This window comes from Podarcis raffonei, chromosome 18, assembly GCF_027172205.1.
Source record: "Podarcis raffonei isolate rPodRaf1 chromosome 18, rPodRaf1.pri, whole genome shotgun sequence".
NCBI lineage: Eukaryota > Metazoa > Chordata > Lepidosauria > Squamata > Lacertidae > Podarcis > Podarcis raffonei.
In genome coordinates this window covers 549,675-571,562 of record NC_070619.1, presented here as the reverse complement: position 1 = coordinate 571,562, position 21,888 = coordinate 549,675, and the positions used below count along the sequence as shown (strand labels likewise).

Here is a 21,888-nt window from a genome sequence, read left to right as displayed (position 1 = left end):
AAAAAATTCCTTCCAGTAGCACCTTAGAGACCAGCTAAGTTTGTTATTGATATGAGCTTTCGTGTGCATGCACACTTTGTGGTGCGGCATGGGTGGCGCTGTGGGTTAAACCACAGAGCCTAGGACTTGCCGATCAGAAAGTCGGCTGTTCAAATCCCCATGACGGGGTGAGCTCCCGTTGCTCGGTCCCTGCTCCTGCCCACCTAGCAGTTCAAAAGCACGTCCAAGTGCAAGTAGATAAATAGATACTGCTCCGGTGGGAAGGTAAACGGCGTTTCCGTGTGCTGCTCTGGTTCACCAGAAGCGGCTTAGTCCTGCTGGCCACATGACCCGGAAGCTGTACGCCGGCTCCCTTGGCCAGTAAAGCGAGATGAGCACTGCAACCCCAGAGTCGGCCACGACTGGACTAATGGTCAGGGGTCCCTTTACCTTTTTAAGGTGCTACTGGAAGGAATTTTTTTATTTTGTTTTGACTACGGCAGACCAACATGGCTACCTACCTGTAACAGGATTTTGTATGTTTGTCTTCCCCACTGTAGAAGATAAGGCATGCGTTGATTTCAAGGATGTTGTTTTGCAGTTGCCAAAACCAAATTTCTCAAAGCGCACATCTCGAACACCAGACGTTAAGTAATTATCTTATTTTTTATAAGCATTTTGTTTAAATTACTATTTTTTGACTACCTAATGTGAGTTCTTATACTTTTTAAAGTTTTTCCAAAATTGTATTTTTTTTAATGCATAGGTGTTTGAGGAAAGATTAATATAAGTTTTGATGTTTTGTTAAGAAAAACTGCTATAAAGTCTATGATATGTGTGAAACACTGTTAGTTTTGATACGTAATTTAGATTTTAAGGAACAAATTGTAAGGCTGATTATTATATCCCACAATAAAAAATATGGTTTTTTCCATTAAATTTTTGCAAATACAATTTATGCTTTGTAACAAAGTGCCCCATCCAATGTATCTAAGTGCCCCGTAGGTGGGGCAGAATGATACAAAACCCATTTTTTACTCAAGTCATTATATTCTCATTATCTTCTAACTTTAGTGGTTCCTTTGATTGCTATTATAATATTGATTAGATATGCCATGCATAAAGCAAAAAAATATATTATTTGACTTACTTTTGTTACAATTAGATCTCCCCTTTTTCTCCAAGGAGCTCAAGGTAGCTCACATGGTTCCCCCGACTCCTTATTTAACCTCCACAACAACCCTTCGAAGTAGGTTAGGCAGGGACTGGCCCCCAGGTCACACCAAGTGAGCTTCATGACCGAATGGGGATTTGAACCCTGGTCTCTCCCAGCTCCTAGTTCGACACTCTAACCACTATGCCACGCTGCCATGGGGGGACACCCCAGTTTTAGTGAGTGTGTCGTGGACGGACCCCCGACTTCCCACCGTCCTGCCTGCCCCCCATCCCAAGAGTGCGCATTTATTTATAGCCTGGCCCTCCCCGCCGTGGGTTTGGCAGGCGGCCTGGAAAATGAGGCCGGAGACCGAGGGGGTTAACATTAATCCTCTCTCTCACCCCCTAGAAATTCAGCCTTTGCGACCCTAATAAAAGTTTGCGCCTCCAATGAAAAGGGGCAATATTAGAGGGGTGTCGCGCGTGGGGGGGTATTTTTAGCCACGCTCTTGAAATGGGTCCCGCCCCGTTAACAGGGTTCAGAGCCCTCAATTCCGCGCCCCCCCGCCCCCTTCTTGCCTGCGTAAAAATACCCCCCTTGCTGGAGGGGGAATTTGACATGTTCAGGAACCCGAGGTCCCCCTCCTTCCTTCCCTCTCTCCTCCTCGCTCCCTCCTTCCCTCCCCGGGACGCCGTCCAAGCCCCGCCGGGCCCCGCTCCCCGGCAGCCGACGGAGCAGCAGCAGCAGCAGCAGCAGCAGGAAGGATGCGTCTCGGCGCGGGGGACCCGCTCGCTCCAGCCGCCGGGCGCCCCCTTTCCGCAAAGGTCCCGGGACGCGGCGGCGCCGCCACGCGGGCGCGGAGAAGAGGAGCCGCGGCCCCGGGCGGGATGGGGAGGCCCGCGGGCCGGGAGCGCGCCGCTGCCGACGGCGCCGGGTGAGTGGGGCTAAGCGGCGGGGCGCGCTGGAGATGGGGGAAACTGAGGCTCGGGCCGGAATGGCTCGGCTCAGGTGCTGTGGGGAAGGGGGGGTAATGGGTCTGTCTGTGCTTTGGGGAGGGGGGTCGCAGACAGGCTGCCGTTCCCGGAGTTGTGGGGTGGAAAAGGCACATCGAGGCCATCTCCCCAGACTTTTGGGGGGCGACGTTTTAGGGATCTCCCTTGGGTGCCTGACTTCAACCTCTCCTGTGGGTCCCTAGTTTAATCCCCGCTGGCCTCTCCAGTTAGGAGAGACCCCTGAGCCTGAAACCTTGGAGAGCCGCTGCTGGCTGCCGGCCAGTGTAGACAATACAGAGCTTCAGCCAGCTCAGTGTTTTGCAGGCTGCCCTGTTCTCTGACTTCTCATTGACGTTATTCACTTGCATTTTGCCCTGTTCCTAAGCTGCTTACAAGGCAGAGAAAGACAACTGGACACCCTCCACCTCACTCCCCCACCCTCACCCCTGTTAGGATTCTGGACTTCTGGGCTGGATTTGCAGCCCTTAACATAATCATAGAGTTGGATGGGACCCTGAGGGTATTGACAAGCTGGAAGGCGTGCAGAGGAGGGTGCCAAAGTGATCAAGGGTCTGGAAACCAAGTGTGATGAGGAATGGTTGAAGGAGTTGGGTTTAGTCTTGGAAAGAGGAGACTGAGAGGAGATAGGAGAGCCATCTTCAAATATCTCAAGGGCTGCCACTGGAAGAAGGAACAAGGTTGTTTCCTCCTGCTCTGGAGGGTAGGACTCGAACCCATGGCTTCAAGTGACAAGAAAGGAGATTCTGACTAAACAACAGGAAGAACTTTCTGAAAGTAAGAGCTATTAAAGAGTGGAATGGTCTTCCTTGGGAGGTAGTGGACTCTTCATCCTTGGAGCTTTTAAAGCAGAGGTTGAATGACCCTCCCTCTGTGATGGAGGCTTTAGCTGAGATTCCTGCATTGCAGGGGGTTGGACTAGATGACCCTTGGGGTCTTTTCCAAATCTATGCTTCTATGATTCCATGCCCAGGGAGTTCCTGTGAGCTGCACTTTCTCAATTTAAGAGAGAAGGAGGCCTGGTGGCTGGGTGGCTGTTAGGGCCATGTAGGCCTATCAGACACTGGAGAATAGGCTGAGGAAAAGCCACTCTGTGAATGCTCAGAGGGCTAAAGCTGAGCTTTGCTGGCTCCAGCAGAGCTGCTGCTCCCCCCAGGCTTAGGCAGGAGAATGGGAAGCGAGTCTGGCTTCGCTCCTGCTGCTCCAGAACTTCATGTGATGCCCCTTAAATCTTGTTTATGTTTCCCCGCCCCTGTTTGCTCCCTCCGGCGTTTTTGAGGCATGCAAGCATCAGGCAGCCTTAAGTGCCGTCTGGCATCTCCAGGTGCTCAGAAAGGGAGCGCCTGTCCCTGCCCTGTAGAATCAAATAAATGTAGTGTTGGAAGGGATCCAAGGATCATCTATCCCAACCCAAGAATTGCTCCTGCCCTGAAGGCCTGGAAAGAAGAACAGAAATCGTGCTCTGGCGGCGCAGCGGCAGCGGGAGCCCCACTAGCTAAAGTGGTACCTCAGGTTAAGAACAGTTTCAGGTTAATAATGGACCTCCAGAACGAATTAAGTTCTTAACCTGAGGTACCACTGTGCAGTATTCACTCCTTAACATCCAAGCTTCCTATCTCCTATAATCAGTATTTTTTCAATCTTTAAGTCACAATATTGCAGGTTCATTTTCTCTTTCATGCAAAAAGTCCATAAGAGGTTTCCAGTCCTGAATCAATGTCAATAATTATTTTTCGAATCAATGGTTTCAAGTTGCAAGAAAGGAGATTCCATCTCAACATCAGGAAAAACTTTCATGTCACTAAGAGCTGTCTGACAGTGGAACAGTTCTCCTTGGGAGGTTGGGGACTCTCCTTTCTTGGAGATTTTAAGCAGAGGCCATCTGTCATGGATGCTTTAGCTGAGATTCCTGCATGGCAGGGGGTTGGACTAGATGACTGCTGGGGCTCCCTACCAACTCTATGATTCTGCGATTCTATGATTCTACTCCCACATATGGCTCATGAGGGCGGGCGGGGGAACCCCTGGCGTTCTGCCCGCCTGTGCCCTTGATTCTCCCTTGTCTCCGGAGAGTCTGGCTTTTCTTTTTTCCACTTTGATTAAGAACACAAGGGGAGCTGGCTGCTGGATCAGGCCCAAGGGGGCCCACCCAGCCCAGCATCCTCCTCTCACGGGCTCCAAATACCCCTAAGAAACTAGGAATCCAGGTAGACTGCCTCAGAGCCTGGAGGTTCCATGAGGGCATACAAAGGCCCTGGCTGCTGGATCAGGCCAAAGCCACCCCCACCCCCGTCTAGCCCAGCTTCCTGTCTCACAGTGGCCAACTAGAGACCTCTTCTGGGACACCCACAAGCAGGAGCTGAGTGCAAGAGCAACCATCCCCCCTCCTGGGGGTTCCAGCAACTGAGATTCAGAAGCATTGCTGCCTCCCTCTGTTGAGGCAGAGCAGAGCCATCCTGGCGAGTAGAAATCCATAGCCCTTTCCTCCCTCTTTTAAAGCCGTCCAGGCCAGTGGTCACTGCTGCCTCCTGTGGGAGGGAGTTCCACACTTCAACCGAGAAATCCTTCCTTTTCTCTGCCCCGAATCTTCCATCTTCCACATTTGTTGGCTGCCCTGGCGGTGTAGTGTTTAGAAAGAGGGAGGAAATCTCTCTCTCTCTCTCTCTCTCTCTCTCTCTCTCTCTCCCATTTCCTCTCTTCTGCATAATTTTCTGTAGGCCCTGGATGCAACTGACACCCTCAGAAGGGACCCCTCCCTCTCTCCCCCCCTACTCTTTTTCCAGGGCACGTGAGCCCCTTATCGCTGCTGCCTCTCACCCACCCACAGGATCGAAATGTCAGAATAAATAAATCTGGCAGCGTCAGGTGGTGTCCAGAACAGACAGCTTGGAGTTCTCCTCTCCTTGCCCAGGGAACTGATTTGGGGGGGAAACCATAAGGGGAAAGGCCCTCTGCACATGCCCAGAGGTCCCCTGGCCGTGGGGGGACCCTCTGCAAACTGAGGCTGCAGTTAAGCCAATGAAGAAAGGCTGAAGTGTTTGAGACTTTTGAGTTTCAATAAAAAATGAGGCAGATGTGACCGGGTAGGAAGTTATAGATGATGCTTGGATGGGGAGAGTGGCAGTTTTCATGGACATCCAGCAGAGCTGAGGGTTGGAAGATTTGGGACAGAGAAAAGGAAGGACTTTTTCGTTAAATTGTGGAACTCCCTGCCACAAGTGGTAGCAATGGCCACCAACTTGACCTGTCCATCCGTCTGTCTGTCTGTCTGTCTGTCTGTCTGTCTGTCTGTCTGTCTCTCTCCTTCCCCTGATTTCTGGACCATAGAAGCTTCAATCAGACAATGTTGGGTTTTGGGGTATTCCTACCCCCCCCTCTGCTTTGAGTGTCAATTACTCAGCTGGGGCGGTGGCACAAAATGAGGGGTTCACGGCACAAAACTACCACAAAACATTGGCACCAGTTTGGAGGGGATCCTACATTTCAGGATCAGCCATTAATGAAGCTGGCAATAGGCCCTCGTTAGAGCATTTCCTTCTCTTTCTTGCAGGAGCACCTCTCCCCTGACCACCGTCTTCCTCATCTGGCTGACCTTCCTGTGCACCGTTCAGGTAAGTTGGAGAGCAGGTGACTGGGAGCCCCAGAGGGCCCCCCGACCCCCACATGCTGGCAGATCCAGGTTGTGCTGTGAAGGCTGATTGTCGCTCTCCATAACTCTTCAGCAGGCGGGGTGTGAAGCAAAGCTTTAAGGTGGTGGGGAGGGAGGGAAGATGAGAGTCCAAATCTGGCTTGGTAGAACTTCCTGACGCAGCACAAAATTCACATGAGGAACTCCCTCCCCCAGGAGGCAGCAATGGCTTTAAGAGGCCTGGGCAAATTCATGGAGGAGGAGGAGGAGAGGGTTGTCGAGGGCTCCTAGCTAGGGAGGCTCTGCTCTTCCTCCACATTTGGAGGCAGCTGGAAACCGCAGGACAGGAGAGCTGCTTCTGTGCTGGGATCTCCCTTGGAGAGCAGGGGGCTGCGCTAGATGGGTCCCCTTTGGCCTGATCCAGAAGACAGGCTCTTCTTACATCCACACAGAACCTCCAGGTCCAGAGGCAGTCTATCTGGATTCCTAGGTTCTCAGGGGTATTAGGCCACTGTGAGGGGAGGAGGCTGGACCAGATGGGCCTGTGTGGGTCTGATTCTCACAGCATCCAGCCCAAGCAATGGCTAAACTGGTTGGCCTCCAGCCAAGCTTGGCAGAGAGCAAGATTTGCAGGTGGAAGTTCAGTCTCCCGGTTCCAAAAGACAGCGTCTGGGCAGAGGAGGTGACATTTGCATGGTCAGCCTTGCACTTCCTTGAGGGGTCCTGCTGCTGCTCCCCCCTTGCTTCCCCAGGTTCAGGATCCTGCTTGGGGCAGCAGATTGGGAGGTGGCTGGGACCGGTGGCTGTGGGGAAGTGAGGCCTAGTGAACAGAGTTGGGGTTCTGGGGGGTTCTGGGAGGGGAGAGTGCTGCCTCTGACGTCAACAGGAAGCCTTGAGACCTGGGTGCAGAGACCGTCCAATTTGTAAATACTGTAGTTTTAATGCAATTAGGCTGAAAATCTCCAGAGGCAAGGCGATCATCCCGGCCCCTTTCCCAGGACCCTTGGCGGGGGCAGGATGATGCCAGATTACAATTTCCCTTGGGATCTTTGACGCCAACGGAGGAGAGCACGCAAAGGGGAGCAGGGGCCACATCTTCTGGCGGCCAGAGGCTATTGATGGGTGGAGCTAGGAGCAAGAGAGAGCGGGGCAATGGCTGCAAGGAAAGTTTCCATCCAAGACAAGAAAGAATCTTAGAATCCTAGAATCGTAGAGTTGGAAGGGACCCCTGAGAGTCATCTAGTCTAAGGTTACCAGACGTCCCCGTTTCCCAGGGACAGTCCCCGGATTTACAGATCAGTCCCCATACAAAATCAGCTGAAGTTGAAAAGTGTCCCTGGATTCACTGAAAAAAATCTGGTAACCTTAATCTAGTCCAACTCCCTGCAATGCAGAAATCTCAGCTGAAGCATCCCATCCCAGGCCTGCCTTTGCTTGCTTTGGTGATGGAAGTAATGCTCACCCCCCCCCAGCTTCCAGCCTGCTGACCGCCAACCTGTTTATTCCACCCTCTCCCTGGATGTTTAACCATCAATTTCATGAAACCCATTAGGAGAGCAAAGATCTCCCTCTGGTTTTCTGGGCTCCCTTCTCAGGAGTGGGCCAAACGCACCCCCTTTGGCTTGACTCTGCTTAGGCCCTTAAGGAACCTCCAGCGCCAGAGGCAGTCTATCTCGGTTGCTAGTTTCTTACGAAGCAGCGTTATCATGGTGGACCACACATATCTGCTAATAGGTCCCTGAAGCACAGATTCACACAAAGGGGATCATATAGAGAACAATATTCTAATGGCCCCTTCAATCACGAGCCAGAACTTTGGCTCACCTAGTTCAGTATTGTCTGCACTGACCAGCAGCAACTCTCCAGGTTTTTGAGACCTGGCGGGGGGTGCGTCTCTCCCCATCCTGCCTGGAGCCTTCTGCATACCATGTGGATGCTCTGCTGGAGAAGGGGGGCCTGCATCTGTCTGTGCAAAGGGCTTCTTTGTTTTCTGAAGCAAGGCAGGCAGGCTCAGGATCCCTGTGAGCTTTGGGGGATTTCCGAGAGGTGTTTTTTTAAAAATTAAAAAAGCAGATTTTTGTGCAAGATATGAGCTAGCTGCCCACCTGCTCCGATGCAGCCCCAATGCTCTTGGCCAGCTGCTCCCACCCACCCACCCTCTCCTTTTGTCCCCATGCACCCCCTTCTCCATCCTCAGTCATTCCTCCCTTGTGGTCACTGCGGTCACCCTGCCACAACTGGGGACGCCTCCACCTTGTGGTCCTGCCCCTTGCTTAGTGCCACGATAAACATTTAATTCCCTTGACCTTCCTTTTGTAAACAGAGTGGGGCCTTCCCAGGCTCCACTGCTGGATGGAGGATGGAGAGGAGGATCTCCCCCCACCAAAAAAACCCTCCTGCATCTGGGCTATTTAGCAAAGGCTGATCTTATCTCCCCTCAGCCTGAGCTTTTGGGAAGCAGCTTTCCTCTGTGTGTTGTGTGTGCATTGCATGCTCAGGCAGAGCTTGGCTCCTTCACACTGTGGGGAAGGTTTCTTCATGGTGTGCTGAAAGCCCTTTCCAAATGTCTGGGAAGAGATAAAGCAGACTTTGGAAGGAGGCTCCAGACTTTCCTTCAGAGGAGTGGAAAGGATGAGAAACAGACAATTACCAAGACAATGGCTGGAGTGTTTTGTGAAGGCTGAAAGAGCCCCCCCCCCTTCACTGGGCAGTGAGGAAGACTTCACAAAAAAAGGAGGGGGTGATGCATGGAGGCAGGTGGGGGTCCCACCCCAATTAACCTCCACCCCAATTTCTCTGGTTTATTGCTCAGGATATTCCCAAATGACTAAGCCATACATCTAAAAGACCTTGGTTATGATCTTTATTATCTGAAAATAGAGATGATGTTTGTACTATTGTAACTCAAGAAAATCCTTAATAAAAACAATACAAAACTGGTTGCACAGGATGTGATGCAGCAGCGAAAAAAGAACTAATGATGCATCAGCAGAAGTCTAGTGTCCAGATCAAGGGAAGTCATAGTGCCGCTCTATTCTGCCTTGGTCAGACCACACCTGGAATCCTGTGTCCAATTCTGGGCGCCACAATTTAAGAAGGACCTTGACAAGCTGGAAGATGAGCAGAGGAGGGAGGCCAAGATGATCAGGGGTCTGGAAACCAATCCTGATGAGGAACGGTTGAGAGAATTGGGGATGTTTTGCCTCCAAGGGTTGCCACATGGAGAATGGAGCAAGCTTGGTTTCTTCTGCTTAGAGGGTAGGACCTGAACCCATGGCTTTAAGTTACAAAAAAAGAGATTCCACCAAAACGTCAGGAAGAAATTTTTGGCAGTAAGAGCTGTTCAGATGTGGAACGGAAGGTGGTGGACTCTCCTTCCTTGGAGGTTTTTAAGCAGAGATTGGATGGCCATGGATGCTTGAGGACTTACAGCATCTTAACCTCTACTTAAAAACTTCCAAGGACGACCTTCAAGACAGGACCTTCTCCATGGTGGCCCTACGAGGCGTAGCTGCTTCCCAAAAATGTTGTGTCTCATGACTAGGGGAATTGGGAAGGTAATACCCAAAGCTGCTCTCTTGCCCCCGCACCTGCCAGAGCCTGGTGACTTTGACATCTTCCTTTAAGTAGGGGACAGACCACATGGGCCCCCAGCCCCGCCAGAGACGTCAGCTGGGCTACGGGGCATGGACGCACTGGGGCAGCTGGAGTGCCTGCTCCAGTACCTGCGGGGATGGAGCCTCCTTTCGGACACGGCGATGCATCAGGTGAGCTGGCCTGCCCTGTTTGTCGGGGAGGGGGCCATGGGATGTGACTGCCTGGGGGTGCTAGCATAGGGGTTGGGGTTGGCCTGCTGGGCTTCAGGTGGGGGAGACCCGGGTTCGAATCACAGCAGTTGCTTTCGGTCTCCCCTGGCGGCCAACCTGGAGGCTCTCCCACATTGGAAATATTGCCGATATTAATATTGCTCCATTTGAAGCAACTGGACACATAAAAATAGACTCCTTTTTGGAATGAAAACAAGGCCTATAAGTTTAATTGACACTTACTTGCAGAACTTTCTTCAAAACGAACCTGTGGACTGAAACAGACTCAGCATTTTACAAAATATGAAATGATCCCAACAGACCTAGAAGCAGAGGTCTGCCTATCTTGACAGCATCCAATTCTCCTGGAGCTGTTTTCCTGGAGAGCTTCATTTACATCCTCACAGAGCTGGAGAAACAGGCATCACCCTTCCAAGATGGCAAACTGGCAATTCAATACCTCTCGTGTGATCTAAGGTTAAACACTCATGTGTTACCTAGCAGAAAACAACAACAGTTAATTATTAACTCAGAGCTCAGAGTAAGGCTGAACTGTCTTGATCCAGTTACCTGGGACTAAGCTCCAATGACTACAGTGGGACTTACTTCTGAGTAGTCAGTGCCAGGCTCCATTGACAATAAAGGAATAAACACTCCCCACATTTCCTAAGAATTGGCTAGCTGCGGAAGCATCGCAATGAAAGACTTTAAAGTGGATTGGTGATCTTTTCCTTCAAAATTGTAGGAAGGGCTTTGCATGCCAGCGTCATCGTTTCCTTCATTTGGTGCAGGGATTTTATTTTCAGGATAAACAGGACTCAGTTTTTGAACCTTCACACACCACTTTTAATTGTTCTCCGAGACAGGGAGGAGAAAAGAAAATTGGGATATTTCGGGATCAAATCAGTATGGCTTCTGTAATTCTGGGACTGTCCCTGGAAAATTGGAGGGTGTTTTTTTTCTTTGCTTGGCTCATAGATGCCTTTCGGTAGCATGTACAGTGGTACCTCTGGTTGCGAACGGGATCCTTTCCGGAGGCCCATTCGCAACTTGAAAAGAGCGCAACCTGAAGCGCCGTATCTGTGCAGGTGTGCAGCGCAATTTAGTGCTTCTGCGCATGCGCGAGCAGTGAAACCCAGAAGTAACCCTTTCCGGTACTTCTGGGTCGCTGCGGGACATAACCTGAAAGAACGTAACATGAAGCAAATGTAACATGAAGTATGACTGTATAAGGCTACCTTTTGAGCCAAAAGGCTGAATTCATCAGGAAACTGCCTTAGCCATGCTTTGCCAATATAACATTTCACCAGTATATAGCCCCAGCACCTTGAGAATGCATGCCCAGCAATCCTCTTGCTGCTTACCTGGGAGTAAGCCCCGCTGCACCCAAAGGGGCTTCCTTCTGCATAGGATGAGTCTCTCAAGGAGGTGTTTCCTCTTCACGTACAGGTTCCCTGAGGAGGAGATGTGCAAGGGGCCTCTCAGGCAGTACCGGGTGTGTGAACTGGATGTGAGTACTTGCCTTGTCAAAGAATAAAGTGCTGCACACACTTATTGCGGGGTTTGTGTTCGAGGTTGCATTTGTATCAGGTCCAGGTTAAAGGGTCGAGCCATTTGGAAGAGTCTGCAGCCTCTGTGTCCCTTGGACTGACATGGGATGATATGCAGAGGTGGGGAGAATTACGCTTGAGCTTTGTGGAGGGAAGGAGGTGGACTCCCAGCACAGCAATAAATATCACCTGCAGCTTGCCTTGCACTCCTGCTCCCTAGTCTTCATTGTTATTACGGACGATGAATGCTTATTAATTACCTGCCCTTCACCCTAAAGTCCCAGGGCTGGTTACAATTTATTTACAATACTATTTATTATTTATTTTCATGACACCCTAAACCTGTAAATCTCAGGGTGGTTCACAACATAACATTAAAATACAGTGGTACTTTGGTTCTCAAACAATTTAGTTGTCAAACAAATAGGTTCCCGAACGCTGCAAACCCGGAAGTAAAGTCTGCAAATGTTTTTTGAAAGCCAAACATCCGACGGGCTTCCATTTGAGTGCAGGAAGCTCCTGCAGCCAACCAGAAGCTGTGCCTTGGTTTTAAACAGTTTCAGGAGTCGAACGGACGCCCAGAACGGATTAGGTTCGAGAACCAAGGTACCACTGTATACAAAACATAGAATACATAATGAAAATAATGAATGCAAAATGGTAAAAAAAGAGCTGAAAGCAATCTACAACTGCAAAAATAAGGAGCAGGGGTCCTAAAAATGCAGAGAGCATTGAGGGTCCCCGCTTTGGACCACTGTCAAGGGATGCTTTGGGGAGTGGGGGTCAAGGGCTGGCATTGCCTAGCAACCACCAATGGGCTGGGAAGGAAGTCCAGCATCATCTAGCAGTTGTCACCAGCATTTGGCTGAAAGGCAGAGGTGGATCTACGGTGGGTGGTGAAGTGAAAGTTATTATTGAAAGCCAGATCTTTCCAGCCCTCTTGTGCAAGCCCCGCCCCCATGGGTGACGTCAGGGCCCCAATTCTGGCAGTGGCCAGAGAGTTCAGGCTGGATCTCCATTTCCTTGCATCTCATTGTCCTTTCACACTGTGGCATTCCTCCTCTCTTGCAGGAGTGCCTTCCTGGATCCGCCCCCTTCCGGGCTGTCCAGTGCTCCCTCTACGACGGCAAGCCTGTCCTGGGCAGCCAGACACCTTACCAATGGGTCCCCTTCTATGGAGGTGAGCTCAGCCTGGGGAGATCTCAGTCCAAAGCCCAAGGGGAGGTTTTGGGGTTTCCCCCTCTTGTGCTGTCCTTTAAGGAGTAGGGGAACATATCTTCCCATTTCCATTTCATAATCTCACAACACTTACACATCTATCTATTCTCACAAAAATTTGGCAGGATTTTAGTGCAAATTTCTTGTAAGATATATATATACCCAATCAAGCAATTCCCCCTATTATACAATGTATTTTTACATGGTATTTTCATGAATATATTCATTTTAATTCACATTTCCCCTCCTACAAAATATGCATTTTGGGTTTGGGGAGGGTTGTCGAGAAATGGCATTGAAAAATTCATAGAAGTGCAAATTAGCCTGCATTCCGGTTCATTTTATTGCTCTGGTGAGTGTGAATTGGGGGCAAGTGGGTGTTTTCCCCTGATAGTACTCATTAACAACAACAACAACTATTACTATTATTAGTGGGTGGCTCCCAACAAATTATAAAACCACAGTAAAACACAGCACATAAAAACTTTCCGATACAGGTCTGCCTTCAGATGTCTTTGGAAAGTCATGTAATAGGTTACCGTATTTTTCGCTCTATAGGATGCACCGGACCATAGGAGGGGGAGAACGGGAGAAAAAAAATTCTTGTTCTCCCTCTCAAAAACAAGGTGCGTTCAAGAGCAGGTCAGGGAACAGTGCAAAGGCTGCGCACAGCCTTGTCGCTGCCCCCAAGCTTGTGGGGCTGGCGGGGGGAAGCCCTGCTTTCCCCCACCGCCAACCTCAAAGATCCCTGAAGCCTTTGGAGCGCAGCTTCGGGGACAGCCTTTCAGGCCTCCGCAGGGCGGCGGGGTGCTTTCACCCTGCCGCCCTGCGGAGGCTTTCCACAGCCATCCCAAAGCTAGAACAGCTTCGGGCTGCAGGCAGCTGTCCGCAAGCCTGCAGAGCCCGGTGGGAACTCCCTCTGGGCTCCGCAGGCCTGCGGAGAGCTGCCCGAAGCCAGGGGTGCGCAGCACCGTGCTCCCCAGGCTTCAGGCTGCAGGCAGCTATCCGCAAGCCTGCGAAGCCCAGAGGGAGTTCCTGCCGGGCTCCTCAGGCTTGTGGATAGCTTCCTGAAGTCATGTAATAGCTTCCTGAAGGAAGTCAGGATAGCTTCCTGAAGTCATGTAAAGCGCATCCACCACTACTGCAAGGCTTCAGCGAAAGCCTGCATTCGCTCTATAGGACGCACACACTTTTCCCCTTCAATTTTGGAGGGGGAAAAGTGCGTCCTATAGAGCGAAAAATATGGTATCTCCTTGACATCAGATGGGAGGGCGTTCCACAGGGTGGGCGCCACCACCAAGAAGGCCCTCTGCCTGGTTCTCTGCAACTTCACTTCTCACAGTGAGGGAACCGCCAGAAGACCCTTGGAGCTGGATCTCTGTGTCCCGGCTGACCCCCTTCCTCCTCTTCCCTTTTTGCCAGCCCCCAACCTCTGCGACCTGAATTGCCTGGCTGTAGGGCACAATTTCTACTACAACTTTGGGAGGGTCCTGGATGGGACCCGCTGCAGCCCACACTCCCGGGACCTCTGCATCAGCGGCCGTTGTTTGGTAAGTCCCGTCAGATTTGGGTCAGGGCCTGAGGCAAACCCCAAAAGCTAAAACAAGAATAGACTGAAAGCAGATTAAAACTCACTTCAACTTTCCAAACATGCAGGTAGACTTGTCTAAACAGGAATGTTTCTCAGCAGGATCCCAAAAGAGTCCAGGGAAGGCACCTGCCTAATATCAATAGTCAGGGAGTTCCAAAGTGTAGGTGCTGCCACCCTAATGTGGAAAATGGGTCTTATGTGGTACCAGTAACAGGACAGTCAGGTGGGCACATAAGGGGTGCACAGGGATGCTAGCTGGGGGGGATCCCTTCGGGGTATCCAGCGTCCAGGGTCATTTTGTGCTCTGATTGCTTCCTGAATAGTAGTAGTAGTAGTAGTAATAATAATAATAATAATAATAATAATAATTTTTATTTATTTATTATTTATACTACGCCCATCTGGCTGAATTTCCCCAGCCACTCTGTGCTAGACTTCTGCTGGAGACGCACAGATTTATCAAATCCCCCACCCCCAATCTGGTGCCTGATGCTCCCCCCTCTTGGTCTCCCTTCCAGAGAGCCGGCTGCGATGGGCTGCTGGGCTCAGAGGCTCAGGCGGATGCCTGCGGGGTCTGCGGAGGCAGGAACGAGTCATGCGTCCTGGTGCACCATGTCTTCCGGGCAGCCTTTCACAGCTCTGGTGATTCAATGCCCTGACGTTCTCCGTGGGTGAATGCTTTGGCTTTTGGCTTTTCATGCTCTTCCTCCTCCTCCCCTCGCCAGCACCTTCTCCGCTTTGGGCAAACGCACATGCCACTTTGTCAGGGATTGAAGTCAGCAGAATGGAAGTGGTTGCCCCAGAGCAACAACAAAGAAAAGAGGTGTCCTTTTTTGCAGCTAGGAAAGTGCAGACAAAATGGTGAGGTAACAAGCCTCCTATAACCAACAGGCTTAAGTCTAATCAACACACGAAGGGGGTAATACCAGAGTCCACTGTCCTGCCACACTTAGCTAGGACCACTTCCACTCCCCTTGGGAGGAGCTCGGGTCGCCATCCTGCTGAGAAGCTCAAGTGCAAAGAGGTTTCAGCTGGTTGCTCCAGCTCTCACAAGCCACTCCTGAGTTTCCCTGCCAACAGTGTAGGAACTTATTATATATCTATTTCCAAAATAGAGAAACGGAATAAGAAAAAAAGAAAGAAAAAGAATAAACTTACATCAAAAGATCATACAAATTCCACACATCGAGATTACTTTGAATCTCCTGACTTCCCCCATTCCATCCATCCATCTTAATTCTACTTTCAACTGCATAGCAATACTTTTCCAATTTTTCATCTTCCTAAGTTATCTGTACTTTCTATTACATTATAAGTGTATTTAGAATCCTGCTAATGTTTTAACCTGTTTGCAATGATTTTGTATATACATTATAAACATTTCCCATTCTTTTTAAAATTTCTTGCCTTCTTGGTTCCTGAGCTTCCCAGTTAATTTTGCCATTCCAGCATAATCCATCAACTTGATTTGCCATTCTTCTTTGGTTGGGGTTGTCTCTTCCTTCCATCTCTGGGCTAGCAAAAACCAAAAACCAAGTGGCCATTGTAGCATACACAAACAGTTTCCTCTGATCTTTTGGGATCTCGGTACCTATAATTCCTAGCAGAAAAGCTTCTGTTTTTTTAGGAAAGGTTATTTTAAACATTTTTTTCATTTCATTATATATCATTTCCCAGAATTTCTTGATTACAATTCCACCGCATATGATAAAAGGTAACCTCTTTTTCTTTACATTTCCAGCATATATTGGTACAGTACTTGTTCTATACATTTTTGCTAATTTTACTGGGGTTAAGTACCACCAATACATCATTTTAAGGGAATATAGAGAGAAGGCTTGGTAATATTCTAAGTTCTGGGGCATATACTGTTCTCCACTCTCTCTTGATTATTGCCATAAAAATCTTTGAGTCTATGCACATGCTGACCACAAATAGAATGTTAGATTGTTCCTACCCTGTTTTCGTTCTGGTACAGCCCCCAAACTACTTCGGGATTCACCTCCTCTTCAGCTTGTCTTAAATTAGCTCAACTGTTCCGTAAAATAATAGTTCTCTGGTTAGCTTTATGGAGTGTTATTTCTTTAGTTTAAGACCTCGATTCTTCGGATTAACTTTGGTTTCTCCAAGGTCTCAATAACCAGGTATTTGAGCTTGTCGTTATTCTGTGGAGATTCCCCCGCCTGGTCATTCCGGAATTGGGCTTTCTCACCTGGGGGAAGGATCGCTGTTGTTAGGATCCGAGGTCTCCTTCCTCCCGGTCTGGGTTTAGGAACCCCCTTCGATGCCGCAGCTGATCCTTACAGGTTCAAGCAACCCTCCTGAACCCTCGGGGGGGGCGTGAAGCCCTACAGCCCCCGTTTCACCCCACTGGTGAGTGTGCGTCTCACGGAGAATGCGGGACGCACTTACGAAGTCGACCTGTGGTGAAGCGGAAGTCCTAACTACGGTTACTTATACTAACATGCTCTCAAAACTATAAAATGGTGAGAGCAGCTGCCTTGCCCTGCCTCACAGGTTGGTGGCCATCTTGAAAGTCACTAGGACAGATTTTTCAACCTACCTGCATACTAATTGTGCCAGGACTGAAGCTCCCCATACTTTTAAATTTGATTTTCTTATTATATGATTCTGAAGGCCTTTATGTCCTTTCACTTTATCATACCATAAATACTGTATGCACGCCATCCAAATCTATTATCATGTCCTTCTAGATCTAACACTTCTCCATTTTTCAATATCATCCATTCCCAGGTCCAGCAGATGCAAGATGCCTCATAGTACAATCTCAAATCTGGCAGGGTGAAACCTCCTCTCTCTCTCTCATATCAGATAACAATTTATATTTTATTCTTGCTTTCTTCCCTTGCCAGATGTATCTAGAAATATATTTTTGCCATTCTTTGAAGCATCCAGCACTGCTTATCACTGGCATTGATTGAAATAGAAACAACATTCTTGGCAATACATTCATTTTAACCACTGAAATTCTCCCCCTTAACAATAAATTCATTCTTTCCCAAATTTCTAAATTCCCTTTTATTTCTTTCCATGTAACAATTTAGGAACTTTCACCACTTTTTACTGCCTGTGCTACTTTCATGAATCTGACCTTTGGAGAGTTAGTAAGTAAATCAACTTTTAACTCACCAAAGGGAACTTGGGAACTCACTGAGAAGGGCATAATTTGGAAGAATCACAGTCCACATTTCCATGCTTTACTTTGCTGCGTAGTTTGTGATTTTAAATCTATGCTTGGGTCCCCTCACCAAAGAGAACTTGCCCCAAACTTGGATCTTGGCAGCCAGGGAATTCTCTTCCTACATAGATTTTGATCCAACAGGAATTCACTGAAAAGCATGAGATCACAGAATAGCAGAATTGGAAGGGTCCCTGGGGGTCATCCAGCCCAACCCCCTGCAGGGCAGCAATCTCAGCTAGAGCATCTCTGACAGGTGTCCATCCAACTCCTGACATTTCAAGTAGTATGTCTGAGGAAGCCCTCTGTCCAGCGCTGCACGTCACACTCTGAGCCTCCCCCCCAAAAAAACATGCAGTTCCCCTTCACCCCCTGGCTGCCTCCCCCTGGGCAGCCCCCTCCCCCTCCCTCCCCAGTGGTCTCTCCCCCCCCCCCTGCACTTGACCCGCTCTCCTCTGATTGCTTCACAGGTTACTTTGGCTACCAGAATGTCACTCTGATCCCGGCAGGCGCCAGACACATCAAGGTGACAGACAGCAGCCGCAATTACCTCGGTAGGAGGGGCTGCTGGGCAGATTCCTATTCCCACCCCCATGCCTGTTGCTGACCCCTTGTGGTGGTGGGGGCCCAAGAATTGCATCCTACCAACTGCCTATTTTGAAACTGCACTTTTACAAAATGGACACACATTCAGGAACCCTGGCAGGTGGCCACCCATCTTCCATTTAAAAACCTCTCATGAATCCTAGAAGCATTGCAAGGAGCCCCTAAGGGTCATCTAGCCCAACCCCCTGTGATGCAGGAATTGCAGCAGAAGCATCCCTAACAGATGGACACCCAACTTCTCTTTAAAAGCCTCCAAGGAAGGAGAGCCCACCACCTTCCAAGAGAGTTCGGCTGCCGAACAGCTACTTGAGCTCCAAGGACAGTGGCATTGCCCTGAGGGGCCACCCCCAAGCAGGCCCTGCCTGTGGTAGCTCCCCACGCCTCCTCTGAAACTGGAGGCACCCAGAGGCTCCCTTGGGGGTTCTGGGGTGGTTGGCTAGGGAGGAGGGGGCCAGCCAAAAACTCCCCCAAAAGCTTCCCCCAAACGTCCTTCCTTCCCCTCCCCAGCTCTGATGACTGCAAACCAACGCTACATCATCAACGGTGACTGGGCCATTGACTGGCCAGGGACGTACGAGGCAGCAGGCACCCAAGTCTGCTACACTCGCACAGCGGACGCCCACGAGAGCCTTGAGGCAGCCGGACCCACCCAGGAGGACTTGCTGGTCATGGTGAGATGGGCCAGGGAATTGTTTGGGGGTTTTCCACCTGGGTGCAAAGGATATTAACTGGGTCTCGCCCATGCACCCAATGCCTGTTTCTTGCCTCAGGTCCTTTTCCAGGAGCCCAACGTGGGCATTGAGTTCCAGTTCTGGCTCCCAAAAGAGCACTTCCACCCCATCCAGAGTGACGCCAGCCCCCTTCGCCAGCCCCAGACCAGGGAAGTCGGGGATGGCTCACCAAGGGAGCACCCAGCCATCCTGCCAGCTCCGCCCTCTCAAAACGACATCGCCAGGAAGACGCCTCAGCAGGAGGGAACACCCTTGCCAGCCAAAGTGCCCCCAGGGAGCTCAGGTATCCTCAAATCCATCTCCCCCCCCATTCTCTGTCCATCTCTCCTTCCTTCACCCCCACAATAGTTTCAGGGTGCAGGAGTGGACTGCTCTTAGAAAGAAACATTTTCTTGTTGGAAATCTAGGAGATTTGAGGGATTTGGTAGCATGTGTTCCAAGGTACCCACCCATGCAGACCCTGATCCCATGTCTGCCGCCCCCTTGCTTTCCCCCTCCTCCAGCTCCAATGTCCTGTTTTCATAGAATCATAGAACTGTAGAGTTGGAAGAGACCCCAAGGGTCATCTAGCCCAACCCCCAGCGATGGAGGAATGACTGAGCTACCCAAGCGCCCTGGGTGACCTTGGGGGCCAGTCCCTGCCTCTCTCTGTCTTGCCTACCTCACAGGGCTGGTGTGGGATTTAAATGAGAAGGGGGGTCAGGGCCACAGGAGCTGCTTGGAGGAAGAGGCGGATAGAAGTGCCATGAAATGAATAAATTTCTCCACAGATTCTGCTGCTTTCAGCAGCTTGCACCCTCCAGGCCCCCTGGGAGCCTTGGGCTGCTCCCACCCCATAATTTGAGGTGGGATTCCTGGCTCTCGGCATGCGCAGGCAGCTCCCCAGCTTGTGAGTTCATTAGTGCAACATTTTGCCACAGAACCCACAAAGCCCAGGCTGGTTTCTGGCAGCCTTTGATTCCTCCAACCCAGCAAAAGAAAAGCCTGAGGAGTAGGAGAAGCCCCTGACTAGAACCCCAGGTACTGGGAACTGTAGCGCTGTGCAAACTACAGTTCCCAGGATTCTTTGGGGGCGGGGTGGGGGGGCTTGATTGTGTGCATGCCTCTCGCCTGGAACTGGGTTTCCAGCCCACATGCAACGCTCCAAATCCCACCAGCCACCACCTCTCGGCCGGACCTACTTCGCAGGGCTTTTGCCAGAGCCCCAGACGCCGCCCCACACTTCTAGGAGGAAAGAGGGCAGGGCTGAAGTGCAGGAAGGACTACTCATAAAATAGAAGGCGGTCAGTGCCCCCCCGCCTTTCCCCCCACAAAATGCTTTCTTCTCATCCTGCAGGACTGTGCGGGGCGTGCGACTCTCCCAGGGGAAAATCCCAGCGCATCCACCACTACTGCAACAGCGACTTTGGTACGTGGCCCCTCCGCATGGAAGGGAACCTCAAGGGTCATCTAGTCCAAACCGCCGCAGTCTCCCTCCTCCCTCCAGGGCCAAGGTGGGGAGGAGCGTAGAGGGTCCCATGCCAAGGAACCGCCACCCCCTTTCCTGTTATCCCCGAAGCTCCTGAGTTCTTGAGATGTTGTTACGGGTGGAGAGGGGAGCTGGATGAGGAGAGCCCTCCCTCGAGGGGCTCTTCCCCTGGGGGGCCGTTGCAGGAGAGCCCCCCTCCTGACCTCCTTTCTCTCCTGCCTGCGCAGTCTTCCGCGCCCGAATCCTCTCCAAGCGCAGGGTGGGGCAGGAGACGCGCTACGACGTGCAGGTGTTGCACACCTACCGCAACCGCTTCCCCGTGGTGCGCCGCGAGTTCGTCTGGGTGCCCAACGCCTGTGACTGCCCGCTGCTGGCCGAGCAGCGCGAGTACATCCTGATGGCCCGGCGCCACGTCAACTACGAGCACACCCTCAACCGCCTGCTGCTGCCCCAGGGCGGCTACGCCCGGCCCTGGACGCCCCGCGAGGACCTGCAGCTCAGGGACGTCCCCAAGCACTGCTCCCGGGGTGGGACCCCGCCCTAAGGTGGGGGTCCCCGTGTCTGCCGCGTCCACCGTCCTACCACCGGAGTGCCGTGAAAACGGCCGGGAGTCCGGACCCTCTGCGGACCTCTGGGTGCGCCACACGGATCTTTCGCGGGGCGAATTCAAGGGAAGGGAGACTTTTCCTCTCTCACGACGCAATTGGCCAGGGAGATCTGGGCTGGAGCGCTTTTGCCTTCATTCAGTCCCAGGGGGGTGGGATTCTGTGTCTCCCTAACAGTTGCTCCTAGGATCCCCTTCCCTTCCATGCTCAGGTTTCGACTCTGCGTGGAAAACATTGGAAGATTCAGGGGGGACAAAAGAAAGGTCTTCTTCTTCTCACAGAGGGGGTTGTGTTAAGCTGTGCAACTCCCTGCGTTAGGAAGCAGTGGCAGCCGCTCATCTGCTCTGAAAGAGAATTCACGAGAGATGCAGCTCCTGGCGCAGTGGGTTGCCCCCAATGGCTATGCTCTCCTTCCCCTTGCCAAAATCAGGAGGCCAAGATCGCCTGGGCATTGGTGGCCTGACTTGCACTTCCACCCATCTCCCGGACACATTAAGCCACAGCGCCACCATGGCTGACTCTGCCCAAGATCTCAGAGGACGCTGCCTGCAAGAGGACTCTGGGGCATATACAGAGTCCCTCTGGCCTCGTAAGCTCAGTCTTCATTTCTGCTCCTCGAAACCAGTAAAGGTATTCTACGGTCTGACATGCTGCATTGATTCATTCATTGATTGTGTTTATATCTCCTGGGAGCGTAACTTGGTGCACATGGCAAAACCACTCTGGGATATGGGTTGAGAGGCAGCGCCTGGCCTCCAAGGCCACCTAGGGAGCTTCCTATGGGCGAGGTGGGAGGATTTGAACTCAGGTCTCACAGGTCCCAATCCAACACTCTGGCTCTTCCCAAGCCACCCTCAAACTAGCTTCAGCAAAGGAAACATTTGACACAGCCTTTACACATGCACAGACGCCAACTTGTGAGCAGGAGTGATGGGCAGTGATTGCAGATATGGACAGCAAGGGGCGACTTACAATGCAGCAGTGGGGAGAAGAGGGTGTGTGTGGAAAGGACCTTGGTGCTTTTTAAGGTGCTAATGTGTCCATGGCCTCAGGGGAAGGCAGCTCACCCCACACTCCCCAAACCATCCTGCCTCATCCTCCATTTATCCAGGCTACAGGCAGCCTATGGCTCCCTCTCCTGGACAATTGTGGTGCAGCAATTATGGTGGGGTTAGTATTTTGCAGGAAGGATTCCAATGCCAAATTTAGGTTTGTTTGACTGCTCTGTTGCCCTCAGAAGAAGGTAGATTCTCCTCCTTTGGAGGTTTTTAAGCAGAGGTTGGATGGCCATCTGTTAGGGATTCCATTTCTGTGATTCCTGCATTGCAGGGGGTTGGAAAA

At 51.0% G+C, this 21,888-nt stretch overlaps 1 protein-coding gene across 4 annotated transcripts; it reads left to right on the top strand.

Annotated features, from left to right (window-relative positions):
* The first annotated feature begins 1,899 nt into the window (after positions 1–1,899).
* ADAMTSL5 (ADAMTS like 5) lies at positions 1,900–21,193 on the top strand. Of its 4 annotated transcripts, none has more exons than XM_053372609.1 (12): positions 1,900–2,069; positions 5,696–5,756; positions 9,404–9,540; positions 11,029–11,089; positions 12,201–12,309; positions 13,770–13,897; positions 14,457–14,580; positions 17,608–17,691; positions 18,251–18,414; positions 18,514–18,757; positions 19,811–19,882; positions 20,170–21,193. In XM_053372609.1, exons 1-12 carry the CDS (start codon positions 1,900–1,902, stop codon positions 20,484–20,486), a joined length of 1,671 nt encoding a protein of 556 aa, XP_053228584.1. In that variant the 3' UTR covers positions 20,487–21,193. The 4 variants fall into 4 exon arrangements, with proteins under 4 accessions (XP_053228584.1, XP_053228587.1, XP_053228586.1 ...); XM_053372611.1 differs by having other exon boundaries at positions 2,027–2,069; positions 9,401–9,540; XM_053372610.1 differs by having other exon boundaries at positions 2,027–2,069; positions 9,371–9,540.
* The last annotated feature ends 695 nt before the right edge of the window (positions 21,194–21,888 follow it).

Excerpts from the sequence above, each read along its gene's own strand:
- ADAMTSL5 (XM_053372609.1), top strand. The coding sequence starts at position 1,900 with ATGCGTCTCGGCGCGGGGGACCCGCTCGCTCCAGCCGCCGGGCGCCCC. Across the intron at positions 2,070-5,695 it reads GCCGCTGCCGACGGCGCCGG|GAGCACCTCTCCCCTGACCA; the intron begins GTGAGTGGGGCT and ends TCTTTCTTGCAG. Across the intron at positions 18,758-19,810 it reads AGTGCCCCCAGGGAGCTCAG|GACTGTGCGGGGCGTGCGAC; the intron begins GTATCCTCAAAT and ends CTCATCCTGCAG.